The sequence below is a fragment of the Eulemur rufifrons genome, chromosome 20 (genome assembly GCF_041146395.1).
Source record: "Eulemur rufifrons isolate Redbay chromosome 20, OSU_ERuf_1, whole genome shotgun sequence".
Lineage (NCBI taxonomy): Eukaryota > Metazoa > Chordata > Mammalia > Primates > Lemuridae > Eulemur > Eulemur rufifrons.
The window spans coordinates 26,491,863-26,511,840 of record NC_091002.1 but is presented as its reverse complement, the minus strand read 5'-3'; the positions used below and the strand labels follow the sequence as shown (position 1 = coordinate 26,511,840).

Sequence of the window (19,978 nt, the reverse complement as noted above, 5' to 3'; positions counted from 1 at the left end):
AGCTGGGTTCTCCCTGGTTTATAGACCAGGACGTGGAGGCCCAGAGAGGTGAAGCTGGCAGCGAGGGAGCCAGATTGAGAGCCAGGCTCTGACTCCACGCAGGGCTGCTGAGACCCTGCTGCATCCCAAGCTCCTCTCCCCACCGCCGACCACCCCAGCCACCAGCCTTAGGCAACCCCCGGACAACCTGCCCCAGGACAGGACAATTTCTCATTACTGTCACAGCAACCCAGCCAGGGCCACCCCAGGGAATAACGTAGTCCCAGGCCCCCAGGGAGAAGAGAGGACAGGACCAACTCCAGCTGAGACACCCCCTTCCCTGGCCTTGGAAGGATTTCTGTATCTCTGGGAACAAACTGGATCGCTGCCTCCTCCCCACCCTCACGCTCTGCCCCCCCCTTTGCTATCTCTGGGGGTCACTTCCCTTGTATTCCAAGCGCTAACGGAGAACCAGAGAAGAAGGCAGAGGGGGGTGAAACTTGAGATCCCGGCCTTGGGGGGCAGGGGGGGAAGAGAGACAGAGGAGGGAGAGAGCGAGGGAGGAAGAGAGAGTTCAGTTGCTAAGTTGCGCTTGGCTTTCCGAAGGGGCAGCCTTGGGGGTTGGTATTTGCGTTTGCTCGCGTGTCTGCGTGTGTTGTTTTCTTTCCTCCCTTCTTGCAGGGAGGCCAGGCCCGGACTGGATAATAAACGGCCTCAGGGGCGAGGCTGGGCAGAGCCAGGCCGGTGCAGGACAGGAGGAAGGAAGGGAAAGGGGAAAGAATAGAGGTGAGGGGTGCAGGGGTGGGGAGCAGGGGGCGGTGAGAGGAAGCCGAGCAGCTGTGGCGTTCAGACAAGTATAAATAGCCTCCCGCTGGGACAGAGCTCGGCCCCAGGGGTTTGCAGCTGCAGCGGCCGCAGCCAGCCGGGTGTGCTAGGCACAGGGCTGGACAGTGGGCGGGCGCGGCCCCTGGGGGCTCTGACCGACACCCCTCGCCATCGCCACGTCCCCGGATGCTCTCGCAGCCAGCCATGCTGCTGGGCGGCCTCCTCCTCATGGTGGCCACCACGACGGCGGCTCAACGGAGGGGGCAGGAGGCGGGCGGGCGCCGCTGGGCACACCGAGTCCAGCACGGCCAGTGCAGCTACACCTTCCTGCTGCCCGAGCCCGAGCCCTGCCCGCCGGAGCCTGAGGCCTTCGGGGGCCCCAACAGCCTCCAGAGAGACTCGCCGGCCGCCGCGGCGCTGCACCTGGGGGACTGGCCCACGCAGCGCGTGCGGCAGCTGGAGAAGGTGCTGGAGAACAACACGCAGTGGCTGCAGAAGGTAAGCGCTGGGCTTGCAGGGGCGGCGGGTGGCTCTGCGTTTGTCACCACTGGCAGGTGGAGCATCCATCCCAGAGGCCTTCCCTGGGCACAGAGGGCTGGCTCTGAGTTGTACCAATTGGGATGTGAGGCCCAGAGAGGGACAGGGATGGGCCTGAGGCCACACAGCAAGATTAGGCAGCGTCCGAACTGGGAGCCTGGCTCCTTAACTACCATTCATTCATTCAGCCAACAGAAACTCGTTGAGTGCTGACACGGGCTGGGCCATCCTAGGTGCGGAGGGATACAACGGTGAACAGAGTAGCACGTCCCCTTCTGGACAGTGGGGGAAAGAGGTGATAGAGTTACCTACTGTGTTAGACGGTGAAGCAAAACGAAGGGAAGAGGGCAAGCAGCGTGGGGGCGGGGGGTGCTGTTGGAGGTCAGGTCATTGGAGAGGATGTCTCAGAGGAGGTGATGTTTTGAATGTCAAGGACATGAGAAGTGACGGAGCCATGTAGGTGTCTCGGGGGAGGGGGAGTGTTCCGGCAAAGGGACCAGCACGTGCAGGGGCTGTGCCTGGGGGACAGCGCAGCGGCAGCGGTGTGGCTGGGGCAGAGACGGAATGGGAGAAAGTGCGTGGGGCAGGTCTGAGAGCTGAGGGCAGGGCAGGTGACCCATGCTTTGGGGGTCCCTGGAAGGACTCTGGCTTTTGCTCTGAGTGTCACAGGAGCCATTGCAGGGTTTTGAGCGGGGAGAGATACCCCTGCTTTGGTTTTTTTTTTTTTTTTTTTTTTGAGGCAGAGTCCCGCTCTGTCACCCTGGCTAGAGTGCCGTGGCGTCAGCCTAGCTCGCAGCAACCTCAAACTCCTGGGCTCAAGCAATCCTCCTGCCTCAACCTCCTGAGTAGCTGGGACTACAGGCATGCGCCACAATGCCCGGCTAATATTTTCTATATATTTTTAGTTGTCCAGCTAATTTCTTTCTATTTTTAGTAGAGACGGGGTCTCGCTGTTGCTCAGGCTGGTTTCGAACTCTTGAGCTCAAACGATCCTCCCGCCTCAGCCTCCCAGAGTGCTAGGATTACAGGCGTGAGCCACCGTGCCCAGCCCCTGCTTTGGTTTTAACAGAATAGATTATAGGAGGCAGGTGGATGCAGGGAGCCCAAGGAGGCGGCCACTGTAGCCCCCAGGCATGACATGAGAGAGGCCTGGAGTGGGATGGGTCAGGGGAGGGGGTGTGGCTGGTCAGATTCTGGTGTGTTCTGGAGGGAGAGCCGATCCGTCTGCTCTGCTGATGCACTGGGTGTGGGCCACAGGGAGCTGAGGGCACCACTGTGGTTTGGGCCCGAGACCAGGGCCCTGTCGTTCTTTCATCTTTCAGCAGACACTCTGAGCTCCTACTGTGTGCCCTCGGTGAGGCACTGGGTGGGTACTAGGGCATGGCTAATGTCCTAGGGGGGTGGTCCACGATGGGACTGGCCAGAGCCTCTAAGTAGGCACCACCAAGGGAAGACAGCAGGACCAGGAGACAGTCGGGGTGGTGGCCGTGGGGTGTAGGATGTGGGCCGATTCATGGAGTTGTAGAATGTATTAAACAGCAGGCAAGCGCCACAGCCTCTGAGACCGGGGAGGTAAGTGGATTCCCCAAGGTGCTCCCTAAGGGAGCCGGCTCTGCCTTCCCCATGGTGTCCAGTGGTTTCAGTCACGCGCCCAATCAGTGAGGACCGCTTGCTCCCGATACGCACAGATTTATTTAATATAGACCCATATGCATCCATATTAATATAATATATACATGGTGTGACACAAATAAAAATGAAACTTTTAAAAGATGACATAGGAAATCATGTCAATTGAAGTTCTAAGAGTTGCCTCCTGTTTTCCAAAGGATTGTCTTATGCATAGCCTGGGTTTATCCATCCCCGAGGTGGAGAGGCTGCACTACACGTGTCTAACGCGCTTGTTCATACACACTCGCGCATGCACACACACACACACACACACACACACACGCCTCGCCTCCTGTCTTCCTCCCTGACCCAAGCACTGCCTCAGTCCCTCACTCACCGTCTCCCCATAGTCCCTTGCCCACTTGCACATCCACCCACCTGCCCTGCAACACTGTCCCCCTGCCACCACCCCACGCCCGTGTTCCCCTTGAGGGAGCTCTTGGCCTCACACTGGGGCCCAACCCGACGAGGGCTGCATGCTGCACTGGAATCTGTGTGCATCTCTTCGGGCAGCTGTTCCCAAGTCCCATGAGGGCTTCTCCAGGCCTTGCCCCCTCCTTGAACCTCCATCTTCACTCCCCACCCTCTACCCATCCTCTCTCCAGACCCTAGACCTCCTACTTCAATGAAGGCTGAGGGGAGAGGGCCCCCTTAGCTGCCTGCCTCACACCTGCAGAATCACCCGTGCATCCACCAGTCCCCAAGGCCTTTCTTCGGGCTCAGAGGAAAGGGGTCCCTCCATGGGCCAAGGCCACTCTTCTTTCCTGGGCTGTGGGTCACCTCCCTTCACAGCTCCTGAATCTCCTCAAACCAGCCATCCCCTCCTGTGTCTCTGACAACTTCTCCCTCTCTGTGGTCCTTCCCGTCAGTATTTAATCACACCCAACTATCTCCCGTGTTAAAAAAGGGAAGGAAAGAGAAGAGGAGAAGGAAGAGGAGGAGGAGAAACACAAGCGTCTTCTCCAACCCGTGGAAGTCCACGTGGACTGCCTCCACTTCCTCACTTCCCACTTACTCCTTGCCCTAAGGTCACCTGTCACCCCCACCCAGTTTCAAAATCCAATGGCCACAGCTCAGCCTTCATCTTACTTGACTCTTGACAAACTGAATATTGGTGAGTAACACCATCCTTCCAGAACCTTCTCCATCAGTGAGTCCCTATCTACAGAACACATCTGGACCAGCCACCTCTATCTCCTGCCTGGGCGGCTGTCCCAGCTGCCACCCTGGGCTCCCTGCTTCCACACTGGCCCCCACCTCCATTCTCCACTCAGCAGACCGGGAGATCCCCGCCACAGCCTAAGTGACATCCTGCCGCTCCTCCCAGGGATCCCATCTCATTGGAATAAAAGCAAAAACCCTTACTGCCTGGAATGCCCCTCTCCCAGATCCCCATGTGGCCCTCCCTGACTTCCTATCCACTCCAATGTCACCTCCCTGGAGAGGCCCTCCCTGCCCACCCCACGTAAATAACCATCCTCCTTCCGTCACCCTTTGTCCACTCCTTTCCCCATATTTACTGTTGTTTTTTTCTTAACACTTATCACTCACTACCTGATGTTCTAAAAAGCATTGCTTTTGTTCTGTGAGCTCCATGTCTGTTTTGTTCACTACTGTGTGCCCAAGGCCTAGAACAGTGCCTGACACATAGTAGGTGCTCAATAAATGTCTGTAAATGAGTGAATGCAGAAATGTTCTTCCAATCTCTCAGGCCTCAGGTCTCTATCTTGCTCCATAGTGACACCAAATCGGTATGTGATGGGATCCTGAGCCCCACACCTACCACCCTGCTTGTCCTCAGACATCTCCCCTCTGAGGGTCCACAGGTCTCTCAGCCCCAAAGCTGCCTGAGACTCCCTCTCCTCAAAACACACTCCTCCTGCCCACCTCTCTCTGTTTAGGCTATGACACCACCCAGCTGTCAGGCTGGCTGTGCCCTGGGGGTCTCCTGTGGTCCCCACCTCAGCCCTAGGCAGCAGGCTCATCTATCTTGTCACCCGGGCTTCTCTCATCGTCTACCCTCCTGTCTCCCTGGCTCAGGCCTCATCATCTTTCCCATGGACGCTGCCATCTACACCCCAAACCTCACCCTCTCATCCATCTTTGAACCCCTTGGGTGCCAGGTGCTTGGGAAACATGGGCTGAGTCAGTTGATGGATTGAACTGATGGCTTTCGGGGCCAGAAGGTCCCTGGGCCAACTCTTCAGCCTGGGGTGGAATGTCCTCTCTAGGTGCCCATCCTCCCAGCCTGACCCTCCTGGGCAGGGGTCTGCCACATCACCACGGAGAGCTGCGGAACCTAAGAGCACTGCTGCAGGAGTCCAACTGACCCAAGTCCACATCCTGGTCCCAGCACGCACTTACCACGTGGCTACCGATGAGCGAGTCTCAGTTCTCCCCAGTGCAAAATGGAGAGAATCGGCAGTATGGCAGGGGTTGGCCGGGACAACTAGTGAGACGCCATGCCCCACTCTCAGCCTGCTGCCGGCTTCATAAAGACACGGGCCAGCCCACCCGGGCACAGTGCAGGCGTGTGCTGGGCTCTTACTCAGTTCCGCCTCATCCCTATTTTGAGCCCCTGCACTATTGAGGGAGAAGCTCAATCTTAGTCAAGCCCGCACAAGGGTTGCAGGTGTCCTCGGGGCTAGGAGTGTCAGCTGTCCGTGCTGGTATTCTCAAGGGGTCCTCATCCTGCCCGTCTCTGGGGGGGTCCCCATGGGTGTTTGCTGTACCATCATCTCCTGGGTTAGGAGCCCCTTGGGGTGAGCACCCGCTTTATGCCTCTTGGCATTAGGGAGCCTGTGGAGCCTGCCACAAGATCAGACCCATTGGCCCAGACACACCTGCTGGTCACTTTCCCTGGGTCTGTCACCTCCTTGGGCAGCAGCACAGCCTGGAAGGTGAGAGCCCTGACTGTGGAGCCCAGCTGCTGGGATTCCAGACTCAGTTCTGCCCCTTCCTGGCTGTGTGACCTGGGGCAAGTTTCTGCATGTCTCTGAGCCTCGGTTTCCTCACCTGCACAATGAGGTAAGAGTACCTCTATGAGGATTTAACAAGATGATGTGCATGTAGTACTTGGCCTGGTGCCAGGTATACAGTAAGTGCTCAACACATGTAGGCTATTTTCTTTTGGGGCTTTCCTTGGAAATAGAGACATGAGCCCTGAAGCTCTTGGGCCCTTCCTCTCTTCAGGTGAGGCATGTGACCCCTGGCTCACTTGAGCAGTCATCTCCCCCAACCTCCAACTCTCCCGGCCCCCCACTGGAGATGCTACTACCCTCCATGGCTGTGGCCATGACCTTCCTCTGGTTCTTCCCTTGATCTGGGCATATCTCAGAGCCTTTGAAATTCAAAGGCTTCTTTATAGGTTTTGCTTTAACACTCCAGAAAAGAAAAAAAAAGAGTTTAAAATATTCTTACCTAATAGCATCATCATCATCATCATCATCATTGCCGTTAGGGATGAAGGAGCTCTCTCAGCGAGATTCTGTTTGTCTGGGCAGATGCAGGGGAGATCCTCCCTGCCTCAAACTCCCGGTGGCCACCACCTGCTCAGCCTGTGCCCCCAACTCCTCTGCTCCCCCAGTGTACAGGTGAGGAAACTGAGGCCAGAGCGGGGAAGGGACTTGCCAGAGTCGTGCAGCAGAAATGGGAGAGTTTGGATTCTCACCCCAAACTGCAGGCTCTTCTCCTGACTCTGGAAGGTGTCAAGGACGCAAAGGGAGCCCAGAGATGGAGACGCTGGGTGCTCCCTTCTGCTTCAGTCTCCAAGTCCCCAGTACCCACACTCTTCTCCCAGCATGCAGCTGGCCAGTGTGGCACCGCCGGTGCTGGGGTGCATGGGGGAGCCCACCCCTTCTCATTCTCCCTCCGTCCTCGCTCTCCTCCTCTCCTGCCCCCTCCCGCTTCCCTTCCCTCTCCCTGACCTCCCCACCCCCATCCTGCCTCCTCTCTCCCCACCCCCTCCTCCCCCCTCCTCCTGGAAAGCCCCTGCCCCAGTGACTCACATCTGGAGCTAGCCCTGGTGGGCTGCATGTCAGCTCTGGGCTCTGCTCCACCCCTTCTTCGGGGTGGAAGGCTGCAGCCAGGAATGCTGAGGGGGTGGGGGGACAGCGCCAGCTGGAGCAGGGCCTCCCAGGCTGGGCCGGGCAGCCCAGGGGTTAGTCACATGGCTCTGGGACCCAGTGCTGGGCCTTCGCTCAGTGCCTCCTCCTTGAGGCGGGAGAGTGAAAGCAACCGCTCCTGACCTTTGACCTTTGCTGTGGGGTTAAGAGAAGCAGAGCAGGTACAGCATCTGCCCACGGCAGGCGCTCAGAGCGAGCTCCCTCGTGTGACTGCCACTCCCGCAGCTGCCTGGCTCTCCCGGCCAGGAGGTGCCATCCTCTGCCTTCTCCCCACGTTGCTGCAAAACAACCCATTCTACAGATGAGGAGAATGAGGAAAACCAGGGTCAGACATAAGCCCAGGCTCCCTGACTCACCCCCACCACCTTGTCCCAGAGTGTCTGGGGTCCCAGGGGCAGTGCAGACTCTGCACCTCGAAACTGTGGCTGCCCCTGCCCCCACTTTCTCACCTGAACCAAGCACGGCTGGCCCAGGGGCCGTGGCAGGTCTTTCTCTCCCCCCCCGCCCCCGTTTCCCTGTCTCAGCCTCTCTCTGTCTCTCTCTTCTATCTCTGTGCCTCTCTGCCTGTTGTGGGTCTCTCCCTCGGGGCTCTCGGTGGCCCTGACTCACTGCCACTAACTCTGTGGGTGTCTCTGTCTCTCTGGGTCTCTCCTTGTCTCTCTCAGGTCCTCATCCCCTGTCCCCTAGGCCGTCCCTCCTGCCTCCCTGGGTGTCCACACTGGAAGCCCCGGGACACATGGGCTCAATGGCCAGTGCCACCCCCGCCAGGCTGCGTAGCTGGGGCCTCTTTCTCTCCCTTTTCTGTGCCCACAGCCAAGCCCACAGGGGTCAGGGGCTGGGCAGGGGCCTCCTGACCTGGCACTGTCCCAGCCTCTGCTGTTCGCTCCAGGTCCCTGACGTCAAAGCTCAGAATAACTCGGCCCCTCGGCCCCCTGGTCGCGAGGCCTTGCCTAGCTGGACGTGGGTCAAGAGAGCATCCAGCGGGAGCCCAGCGTGGGGTCCTGGCTCAGCCCGAGACCCTCCAAGCTGGCCCGGGACTCCCAGCTGCCCCAGCCTCCCCGGGCAGCCCATAAATTCTTGGCGTTTTCAGCCATCAGTTGTACAAACAAGAAATGAGTCTCGGTTGCCGAACAAAATATCTTCGGGTTTGATTTCCTAACCTCGCCGCTGGCTCCTGCCTGAGCAGTTTGGGCCTGGGGGTGGGGTAGGGAGAACAGCATCTGCTTCTTGGAGGAATGGGATTATTTTTCCAAGAAGGGGGCCTAGAAATGGCTGGCACAGATGCCCTCGGCCTGGGGATGACCTCGGCGGGTGCCCGGGGCGAGGCTGCAGGGTGGGCAACAGCAGCAGTGGCCCCTGTCATGGCTTCCCCAGAGGGACGAGTTTATTTGTTCAAGTGGCTTGGCCAGGCCACCCCACAGGAGCAGGGCCACGTGTTTCTGGCTCTCTCCCCCATGGCCCTAGAGCTCAGCCAGGCTGGACGCACACAGACCTTCTCCCTCTTCTCCTCGTTGGGCAGGAAACGTGAGGAAACAGGCCCCAGGTCTGCCCCTAAGCCCGCGCCCGGCCAGACTCGGGCCTCGGGTTGTTTGCATAACCTCAGAGCCAGCTCTGAAATGTCTGGAATGGACCCCGAGATCTGGCTGTGGGGTCCGGGGCGGACTGAGCTGAGGTCAGGGGGTCATGTCCCACGGGCACTGCTGGCCAGCTGCGGGACCCTGGGGAAGCACCTACATCAATTCGCTCCTCTGTGAAGTGGAACACAAAATCCCCCCTGCCCCGGAGCAAGTGCAGGATTAAAAGAGACAACGGAAGTAACATTATGAAGCAGTGAGCACGTGTTCATTTATTGAGCACCGTGTGCCACACTCTGTCCTGTGTGCTGTGGGAGGTTTAATTTAATTCTCACGGTGGCCCAATGGTGTAAGATTGTTTGTCCACTAACAGATGAGGAAACTGAGGCACAAAGAGGTTAGGTGACTTGGCCAAGGTCACACAGCCAGGAAGATGAGGTCAAATTCGAACATCAGATGCCAGAACCCACCATCTCAGCATGTAGGCCGGTTTCTTGGTTAATAAACAAGACATGTCCATTGTGGTGCGGGGGTGGGGGGGCCCCTGGACACCAGCTGGGGCCTGGGGAAACCAGGGACCCGATGCCTAAAGCTGAGACTCACGGCTGCTAGATTTTTCCTTCACCCAGGAGCCCCTTGGCCAAGGAGAATTTCTCCGGGGTTCTTCTGCCAGAGAAGATTCAGGTGGTTCCTCAGCCAGCAGGGATGACCCTTAAAAGCTGAGGGGCTCCAGAAACTCTGTCTGGGTGTCCTCACTGTTACACCCCAGTCCTTGGCCAGGGCCTGGGGGTAAATCCCACGGAGGCTGAATGCAGGCCCTGAGGCCCAGCTGAGTCTATTTGAATCCCAGCTCCCCGCTGGCTGGCTGTGTCCTCTCAGACAGTTGCTTTGCAGCTCTGCACCTCCAGTCTCCTTATCTGTGGAATGGGGACACTCACAGAAGCTATCTTGCAGGTGACTGCAGAGATTAAATGACGTAGCACACACGCAGGGCTCAGTGCAGTGCCTGGCAGAGAGGAGGAGCTACGTGAACTTGAGATGCGGGGATGCAGGGATGCCCGGCGCAGGGAGGCAATCTGCTTTGGAGCCAGGTAGCCCAGGAGTCCAACTCCCGCTTCTCTGCTTCTTATCTTGTATAAGAGCCATTTTCTCCTCTCTGGACCTCAGTTTTCTCATCTGCAAAATGGGAGCTACGATAACAAGTACATCAGGTGAGGACAAAATAAGACAAAGTTTGCAAATATCTGGCATGGTCTATGGGTGAGGAGATGCCTGGGGACCCTTGAAGCTGAAGCAAAACCACCTTCCCTGGGGCGAGGGAACAGAGCCTGGGACCCTTAGGCCGGCAGAGCCTTGTGGACCTCACTCCTGACCCCAGTCCAACACCTGTTGGCCTGTAGCACAGTGTGGGCCCCAAGCTAGGGCTGAAGGAGGGAAGATAGTTTCCAAGCTGTTGAGGGGAAATCTCTGCAGAGCTGAGCGGGAGAAGGGGAACAGGGGGAGAGCTTGGATCTCTCTTCCAAGGCCAGCAGACCCAGATTCCAGCCCCAGCTGTACCTCTTGCCAACAGCCTAGTTGCTTTTCTCAGCTTTATACTAATTTTCAGTGTGCAAAAATCAGGAAATATGGAAACACGTGAAGATGCAGAAGAAAAGAAATTACTTCTCATCCCAACTCTCGACCCTCTCTTAGTCAATTTCCTTGCTCTTTCTTTAATGCATTTTGAAAATTTACTGAAATGTTTTAGGTATATGAAAAAGTAGAGAGTAAAAGCAAATAAAGTTCCTTGATCTCACAGCCCAGCTGAAGAAATAAAACCCCACCAATACTATTAAGCCTCTGTCCCTTCCCTTCCTCCTCTACCCAGAAAGAATTTCTCTGAATTGTGTTGATAACCTCTTACTCCGTGTCTATCCGCCCCCCCATCAAGGTATAATATTTGTTTCCTATATAAACGATGTCACGCCATCCATATCTTCCTGCAATTTGCTTTTGTTTGCTCAGCCTTCTATCTGTGAGATTTTTAGCTCTTAAAGTTCTGAGCCTGAGGTTTTCCATCTGTAAAATGGGTGTGATGGTAAGCCCGTGCCTGGATTTGCTGTGAGGTCCAAGTGGCTAGTCTGGGCACGTGCCGGGCACTGCTTCAGCATGCAGGGAAGCAGGAGATGCTACTATTGTTTCCTCTCTCTTCCAGGGTGAGTGCACTGCTGTGGTTAATTCCCATATGGGACTTTCTCTGTGCCCAACACTTTATAGGTGTTTTACAAACATTGACTCATTAAACTTTATGACACCCTAAAAGGTGAGGACTGCTGTGATCCCCATTTATAGTGGGGAAACTGAGGCCCCAGGGAGTTTACACAGCTAGGAGGTGAAGGAGGTGAGTTTGTACCTGGGCAAACTGGCTCCAGACCCCCCACTCCCAACCACTGCACAGACCGCCTCTTCATGCCCATTTACAGATGAGGACATTCGGCCTGGGCAAGGAGTGACGCAACCACATTCACCAGGGGGTCAGTGGCAGGGGTTGGATCAGAACCCAGCGTTCCTGATACCCAGCTGAGACATCTGTTTCTCCTCTCCAGTGGCAACAGGACACACAGCCTGTCACGAACATTGTGAAAAATCCATGCGTCCTTACAGTTCTGGGGTTATGCGTGGGCGCACACGCACACACACGCATGTACATGCATAGTTCTGAACTTAATATGCCAGGTGAGAGTATTCATTTCTGCATTCACTCAGTCCTCCCTTCCCCTGATGTTTACTGAGGGCTTACCATGTGCCAGGCACTGTGCAGGTGACAAGCATTCAGCAGTGAGCAAGGAAGACACCATCCTTCTCCCCCTCCCATATCCTAGTAATGTCTCATATGTAATGAGCAGCCGCGACCGTGCTGTGCAGGAGGGGCCGAGGTGTGTCGGATGGATAAGGGCCACCTGACCTTGATGGAGGGAGGGCAACAGGAAGAAGGACAGAGCTGAGATCTAAAGGCTGGGTTGGCAGTGCCTAGGCAAGGAAGGAAAGATAAAAGCATTCCAGGCACAGGGGACTGCAAGTGCAAAGTCCCTGGGGTGGCAAGGAGCAAAAAGTGAAAGGCGTCAGTGTGGCTGGGTGCACACAGCTAGGACAGTGGGACCTGGCTGTCTGCACCCAGCCAGAGAGGGAAAGCTGGAGTACCCACCAGGGGTCAGGCCAGACCTCCCGGGCCTGACCCTGTGCTCAGGGACATGGGGACCAGGAACCGATATGGCCACTTTTCCGTCCTGCCCCTGCTGAGGATCACTGCAACAGGCAATGGCTGTAGACATCTGGGCCTGTGACCCTGACCTTGTCCCTGTCACCACATCTGCAGGATCAGCTTCGGCCACCAAGGATGCAACGTAGGCACATAGAAAGAGCTCGGCCATTAAATTAGAATCCTCATTTGCCAGCTGTGAGTAATGCTTGGTCTTTCTGGGCCTCAGTTTACTCATTTGACAAGTGGGGAACAATCGCGCCTTTCCTCCAGGCTGCTGGGATGAGGCAAGGGAAGAGCTATGTGCTGGACTTGTACAGGCAGGAAGGCCTGGTGCCCCGTGGGGCGATACCCCAGCAAAGCCTTCCTCTGTCTATTTCCCCAAGGTTGAACTGGGGTTGGGGGTGGGCAGGGGTGCTGTCACATGATCACTCCAGCCAAGGTGACCTTGCAGAAGCACAGCCTGGGGGAGCAGCTCCCAGGCAGTCTGGATTCACCAGTGAAGAGCTAGCTGCCTGTCCTTGCACAAGTTGCTAAACCTCTCTGTGCCTCATCTGTAAAATGGGTTGACAACAGGTCCTACCTCAGAGGGTGGCTACGAGGACTTAATATACTCAGTGGTTGTAACAGTGCCCAGCACATAATAAGTGTTCGATAGGCATTTGCCAAACAAAACAGACACAGCACCCATTCTGTGCAAAGCTGACGCGGGTGGCAGGGAGGTGAGCGATCACAGGAAATGTGCCTCTTCACTTTCTCTCCACTAAGCTTCCAACTGTTACACGAGGAGGGATACAGAGGGCCCATCTTCTGGGCCTCATCTCAGCCAGACCTCCCAAGGTCAAGGTGGAAACACAGACAACCAAGGAAGCCTGAGGGGCAAGGACCCCAGCAGTCTCTCCCCATCTTCTGAGAACCACCCCAAGTCCCGATGGCGGAGCAGGATCCCCCTTCCCTCTGCAACCCCTTCCCCAACATTCTCGTTTTCTCCCTATGGCCTCCTTACCTGGGGCAGACACTGGGTCCCCACCCTGTGACAGCTGACGCCCAGAGGCAGGGCAGTCACAAATACTCTACAAATACTGGTAAGAGCCTACTACACGCCAGGCCCTGTGCAAGGCCCATGAACAAAACAAGAATCCCAGCCCCCGTGGAGCACAGATTCCCGTGGCCACGCCCTTTCCTCCTCCAGCCCCTCTGTGCGCAGGACACAAGGAGCCTCATTTTCCAATGAGGCCACTGCGGCTCAGAGAAGCTACATCACGGGCACAGAAAGGCAATGGCAAAGCTAGGACTTGAGCAAGCTCCCTGACTCCCAGCACAGTGCTCCAGGCCCAGACTAGACTCGGGGCTGCAGCTGGAAGCTTGGAAATGCTGGGACCCTGCCCAGGCATTGTGGTTGAGCTGAGCTGGAGAGGCTCATCCTCCCAGGAGAGCCGGTTGGTCCCCGACTTTCTCCGCCCCTGGCCGCGGGCCCACTCGCTCTGCTTGCTCTGAGCCCTGACCCAGAAGAAAAGCCACAGACTCTCTTGTGGAGAGGAAAACGGCTGAGGCAGGCTGGGCCCTGCTGCTCAGAGAGGACAAGACAAACACCCTCGCTCTGTGCTGAGCCCCGGGGTCAGGCCGGGTGTGGGCCCAGGGGTGGACACAGGTAGAGGAGAAGGGCCCAACCCCCGGCTGTCGGGTGCACAAGTCACAGGTTGGTCCGTTGTCACAATGAGGAAACTGAGGCCTGGGGATGGCGGGGTGGGGACATGACTTGCCAAGCAAGGGTAGCAGAAATTGGAAACATGAGGGTCTCCAGCCTCTAAAAGCTCTGGAAAAGCAGTGATCTATCGTGGCATAACACATCACTCTAAAACACTTAGCAGCTTAAAATAACAGCAAATATTTATAATAATATCTTTCGGTTTCTGAGGGTCAGGAATTCAGGAGCAACTTAACAAGGTGGTTCTGACTTGGGGTTCTTCACACAGTAGCACTCAGGTATCAGCTGGGCCCGCAGGCTCGGCGGGGCCGGGGCTCAGCCTCCTGCGCTTGGTGAGCCGGGGTGGCCTGTGGGTAGGAGGCCTCAGTCCCCCTCCAAATGCGCCCTCCACAGGCCGCTTGAGGGTCCTTAGAACATGGTCACCTGCTTCTGCTGGAGCAAGTGATCCAAGAGAGGGCAAGACAGAAGTCAAAGTGTAACGGCCCAGCCAGGGACATCACACTGCAACGTTTCTACAATACCCAGTGGGCCACACCGGCCATCCTGACTCCGTGAGTGAGGGGACTGCAGGAGGGCACGAGCGCCAGGACAGGGTGTCACCGGGGCCATCGTGGAGGCTGGCTGCTACAGCAGCTCACTGAATGGTTAAGGATGTGGTCTTTGGAGCCCGAAGGCCTGTATTTAAGTCCAGCGTCTGACACTCACAAACCAAAGTGCTCGTTTTCTCGGTGTCTTCCTTGCCTCGTCTGTGAAATGGGGACAATGCGAGAACTGAGCACTGAATGAGCTGTATTGATACGGCCCTTGGGGCCACGCCTGGGACACAGCAGCTCTGCAGATATCTTCCTTGGGAGCCCCTGGCGGCAGCTGGGCAGGGCCTGTCCTGTCCTGGTGACTGCTGTCCCCAGCACCGGCACAGGTCTCGACACATCTGAGCGAGTTGGTTGAGCAGGTGAATGAACACCAAGACTGTCTTATGAACTTCTGGAACATTCCTCCTACAGATACCCCAAGCTGGCCCCCTCCCTTGCCGTGGCCTTCCTGGGCTCCCCCGTGAGCACTCCAGCCACTCTCCAGCCTCTGTGTGGGCATCTCCTCCCCTTTCTTTCCTGCCCTGGCACCAGCTGGCTCTCTGCTCCCCAGCCTCTGTCGCCTCCACCCCTCACCCCTTGCAGGGCTCCAGCAGCAGCTGGGGCTGGGCTGGAGGGTCCAAATTTGTCTCTGGCTGCCAAGCAGCTATTCCGTGAAAATCCAGTGCCCCTTACAGAAAACTGCCCCATTTGTTCTTTCAACAAATACTGAGCACCCTCTACGTGCCTGGCACCATTCCAGGCTCGGAGGATGTGACCACAAACGAAGCAGATGAAGCTCTGGGCTCTTGGGGTTGATGTTCAGGTGGGAGATGGAACAAATGACAAAGGATGACAGTGATTGCACATGGTGTGCAGGGCTGCGGCCACCATGACAGACACGCTGGGTGGAGGAGGGCAGGGCTGGGGAGGTGGTGCTTAGCTTCAGTGGGGTGGTCAGGGATCTTTCTCAGAGAAGGTGACATTTGCGGGGCGACCTGGAAGTCAGAAGGAGGCTGGTGGGAGAAGCTCTGGGTGCTACTGAGATTGAGGGGTGTGGAGGCGTGTTGGGGGGTGTTCAGTGGCCAACTCTCTGTTCCTGTGGCCACCTCTGCAGACCCCAGGGCCCCTCCTCCAAACGCAGGGTGGAAACCACCAGGCACAGCCTCTGCCAAGGACAGTCTGTTAACTGTCAAAATCACAAGCGTATACACCCTAACTCAGCAAGTACACCTTGGAGGGTTTATCCCCCAGCCTTGCAGGAGTCCTCAGTGACAAGCATACAAGGGTATTCGCAGCAGCCCTGTTTGGAAATGACCTACAGGCCCAGCTACAGGGGACTCAAGGGCAAACACTGGTGTCCCGTGCGTGGATCCACATGCTGCTGTTAAAGTGCTGAGCGAGTCTATCTGGATGAATGTGGAGCAACCTCCAAATTATGTTAAGTAAAAGAAAAATCCAGGTAGAGAACGGCGGGCTGATGTTCCTGTAGCCGCAGGGGCAGGTGGTGGGGGTCGAAGCACGCTTACTGCCGGGGCTCGCACAGCTGCGGCAGGGATGGAATATTTGTTTTAGTTCCTTGGAATTTTGAACAATGTCCCTATATCACCCACTCAAAAAATAAAATTACAAAATTTACATTTAAGTTGAGACACACAAAGCCATCGAAGCTCTGACTGCCCAGATTTTCATAGATCTGGCCCAGACCCAGCTATTAGCCCCTGTGTGCAGCCTCTGGCATATCACTTTCCTAACTGGGGCCTCGGTCTCCCCATCTGTGAAATGGAGGGATGGGACTGAGTTGTCCCTAAGGGCATCCTGCAGGTCCTCCCAGCTCTTCCCTGCTGCCACCCTGCCTGGGCTCCTGCCCTGGGCACCCCGGCTACAGCCCTTTGCCCTTTAATCTCCACCCCCCCCCACCCCAGCTGCTGACCTGGCTCAGCCTGGGACCTAGAGCAGGCTTCATGCAAATTCCCACGGCTCCCCAGCGCAGCCTCGGCTGGACTCTGCTCTTTGGGGTGATGTTGCCAGTCTCCAAAGCAAAGACTTTTTTTCCCTGGAAAGGAATCCGTGAAGAAGCCTGGTTCTCTCTAAGCAAGGCGGGAGCCGTGGCAGGGTTGAGAGCAGAGGGCGTCGTGATCTGACTTAGGTTTATCAGGACCTTTCTGGCTACGTGTAGAGCACAGTTTGGGGGCCCGGGAGCAAAGACAAAAGCCGAGAGCGCAACGAGGAGCTGTGAGCCCCGCTGGGACCAGAGTGCAGTGGCAGAGCCTGGGGAGACGTGGTCAGAGTCCACATGTGTCTGAGGGATGTGAGCGTGAGAGAGTGAGCGGAGTGCAGGCTGACTCGGAGGGGTGGGTCGGAGCAACTGGAAGGATGGAGTTTACCGAGAGATGAAGCCATTGGAGCAAAGTCCCGCAGCTGGGAGACGCAGAGCTGGGGCCAGAAGTGGCGGGCTCTTGCCTCCCAATCCAGTGGTCTTCAGCTACCGGCAGTTTCATAGGGGGGTGGTTTTGGGAGAATCCGTGGCCTTTATGTTAACACACACCCCAACTCCCAGAAACCCTGGTGCTTCAAGGACAAGCCTGGGGCAGGGAAGCCAGCAGCAGGGCTCACCCTGTCCACTGGCCTCCCTGCAGCCTCCTCAACCAGAGACGCTCCAAACACGTCTCCTGACAAGGCCCTTGGCTGTGAGCGCCACAGGCACTGCTGCTCACTCCACCCCCAAAGTGCTACTGTGATCCCACCATCTGTGGACAGGGAAATGCACAAAGGCTGGAAGTGACAAGCCATGGGGCAGCTCGGCTGGGGTTTAGTTTCTTTGTAAATGCATTTCTTTCCTTTCCTGTTTATATTTCCCGACGGCTGCACCATAGAGATGTGCAGTGTAGTTTATTTCAAAGCTATTTTTCCAGGGAAGAGTACAATTCATGCATTCGTTCATTCAACTTAACAAATATCTATGGGACACCTGTAAAGTGCCAGGCACCCTTCTGGGCACCAGAAGAAAAGGCAGACAGAATCCCGCACTCTCAGAGTTGATGTCCCCAAGGGGGCACACTGGTGAGGAAACCTGTGTGGCAGGGGACTTTGGGGATCTTAACCTCTCCTGTGTCCTGGGCCCCTCTGGCATCTGGTAAATCTCTTCTAGACCCTCTCTCAGAAGAATGTTTTTTAAAATATAAAATCAAATGCATAGATTTACAAAAGACACAAACTGCCTCGAGATGTAAATGTCAAAATTTTTTTTTTTTTTTTTTTTTTGAGACAGAGTCTCACTTTGTTGCCCAGGCTAGAGTGAGTGCCGTGGCATCAGCCTAGCTCACAGCAACCTAAAACTCCTGAGCTCAAGGGATCCTCCTGTCTCAAACTCCCTAGTAGCTGGGACTACAGGCATGCGCCACCATGCCCGGCTAATTTTTTCTATATATACTTTTAGCTGTCCATATAATTTCTTTCTATTTTTAGTAGAGATGGGGTCTCGCTCTTGCTCAGGCTGGTCTCGAACTCCTGAGCTCAAATGATCCTCGGCCTCCCAGAGTGCTAGGATTACAGGCGTGAGCCACCGCGCCCGGCCTCAAAATATTTTTAAAAGCAGATTTCTGATAGTCATAAATTGCTTCTGTGTTAATACATTAAATAACAAGATCTAGCGGTGGATCTGGTGCCCTCCCTCATTCTGAGGTCGCGATGAGTGTACACGATATGTTGTAGACGTCCACCACCACTGTGATGAGACACAAGAATACCTGCGCTTTCTGCTGGTGACAAAGCCACGGGCACCGCTGCCACTACCATAGTAGCTTGTGGCCTGTATTCATCACCCCAGACAAAGCTAATTTCAGTTAGACATTAGTGAAAACAATAATACATCATTTTTTTTTTTTATCCAAGTTTAAAGATTCCCTGAGTTCTATTCACAGATCCCTCAGGGGCCCAGGACATGAGTTAAGAACACCTAGTTTATATACTCACTGTTAACTAGTATATGAATTATGCCTGTATACATTCTCATTCTACTTTTTAAGTCCAAACAATTTCAAAATATGTCATGGAAAAGGAAAATGCCATCACCACCCACCTCTTGTAACCCCCCACCCCCAGGCAAGTCACTGCTGTTAACAGTTTGGTCCTCTTGGTCCATTGCGTACCTAGGAAATATATCATGTGGAGTGTTCTTACATATAATGGGCCCGCACCATAGGTAGTGTTCTACATCTTGGCTTTCTGACTGGTGAGTGTGTCTGACACATCTCTGTAGATCACCACCTGATGCAGCTCATTCACATGCTCTTTAACAGCTGCATGGGAAGCCATGGCGCAGACGTACCGGAGTTTGTCACGTGTTGATTATGTAACCATGCACTAGAGTCCTCTCAGGAATGCTCCCTACAACCTGGAAGGTAGAAGTCATGATTAGCTTCATTCTAGAGAAAAGGCTGAGACAGGTAGAGGCACCTGCCTGCCCAAGGTCAAACAGCCAATAAGCTAAGAGCTGCAATTCAAACCCAGGCTCTCTCTGCATTAGTTTTTAACTGCAATTGACAAAATGCATTTCCCAAACATGAGCCTCATGCACCATCTTCCATGGCAGAGACACGCAGGGCATGTCACTGTTATTGACCTTCTTTCTGATCCTCAGATATCAGACACTCCCACCTCAAGGCCTTTGCACTTGCCTTTTCCTCCACCGGGAACTCCCTCCCTCCCAACTTTCCCACAGCTGGTCCCTTCTCAGACTCTCAGCCCAGGCCGGCCTCTCTGGTGAGGCTTTCTCTGCCTCTGGCTGAACTTGCCCCTGACCCCGTGCATTACCCTCTCTTATTTTCCTCATAGCACTCATCACTATTGCAACATCACTGATTTATTAATATTTAGAGGAAGCGCCCTGGAATCAGGAAGCTTACCAATTTTGTTCATTTCTGATTCTCTAGTACCACAGGGCCTAGCACATAGTAGATACTCGAGACATAATTACTGAAAAATACATGAATGAAACTCAGAGGGTAGGGGGACTAGTTGGAGGAAGCATTTTTGATATTATAATACATACTTTTATATGGGACATTTTATTGAACCTTGCGTTGCTAGGTTTTGTTTTGTTGTTGAGTTTTTTGGGGGTTTTTTTGAGGTATCATCCACATGCAGTAAAATCCACCCTTTTCACATACAGTTCTGTGAGTTTTGACAAGTAGATACAGTCATGTAACTACCACCACAATCATGATATACAACATGGCCAACACCCCAGAAAGTTCCCCTGTGTCCTTTTGCAGTCAATCCCCACCCTCAGGCCCCAGGCCTTGGCAAGCGCAGATTCTGACTTTTCCGGAAAGTCATATAAATGGAATGACAGTATGTAGCCATCTGAGTTTGGCATATTTCACTCAGCATAATATATCTGAGGTTCGTCCATGCTGTTGCACGCATCAATAGCTCATTGCTTTTTATTACTGACTAGAGTCCCTTGGATGGATAGACCACAGTTGTTTCTCCATTTGCCAGTTCAAGTCCCTTTTTATATAAATAATACAGGAGAGAAACAGGCCTGAGCAGATCTCCATGGCCCCTGAAACTGCTCGTCCATCAACACGCATCTGTTGTCTGTCTGGGACAACCTGCCTTCCTTCTCCAGCCCCTGCCTGAATAAGCTCCTTTGCTTTCCTTCAAGACCCTTTTCAAATGCCCCGTCTCCACCAAAGAGCAGGATTTACTGATCCCATGTCACAGATTTGTGCAGTGAGGCTCCGAGA

The 19,978-nt window shown here is 55.1% G+C and overlaps 1 protein-coding gene across 1 annotated transcript in view; it reads left to right on the top strand.

The window, feature by feature from the left end:
* The first annotated feature begins 843 nt into the window (after positions 1 to 843).
* The window catches only part of ANGPT4 (angiopoietin 4), a 41,422-nt gene continuing 22,287 nt past the window's right edge, over positions 844 to 19,978 (top strand). The window contains exon 1 of the mRNA XM_069496066.1: positions 844 to 1,302. Coding sequence (XP_069352167.1) covers positions 991 to 1,302 — 312 coding nt within the window. The 5' untranslated portion in view covers positions 844 to 990. The remainder of the gene's footprint in view (positions 1,303 to 19,978) is intronic.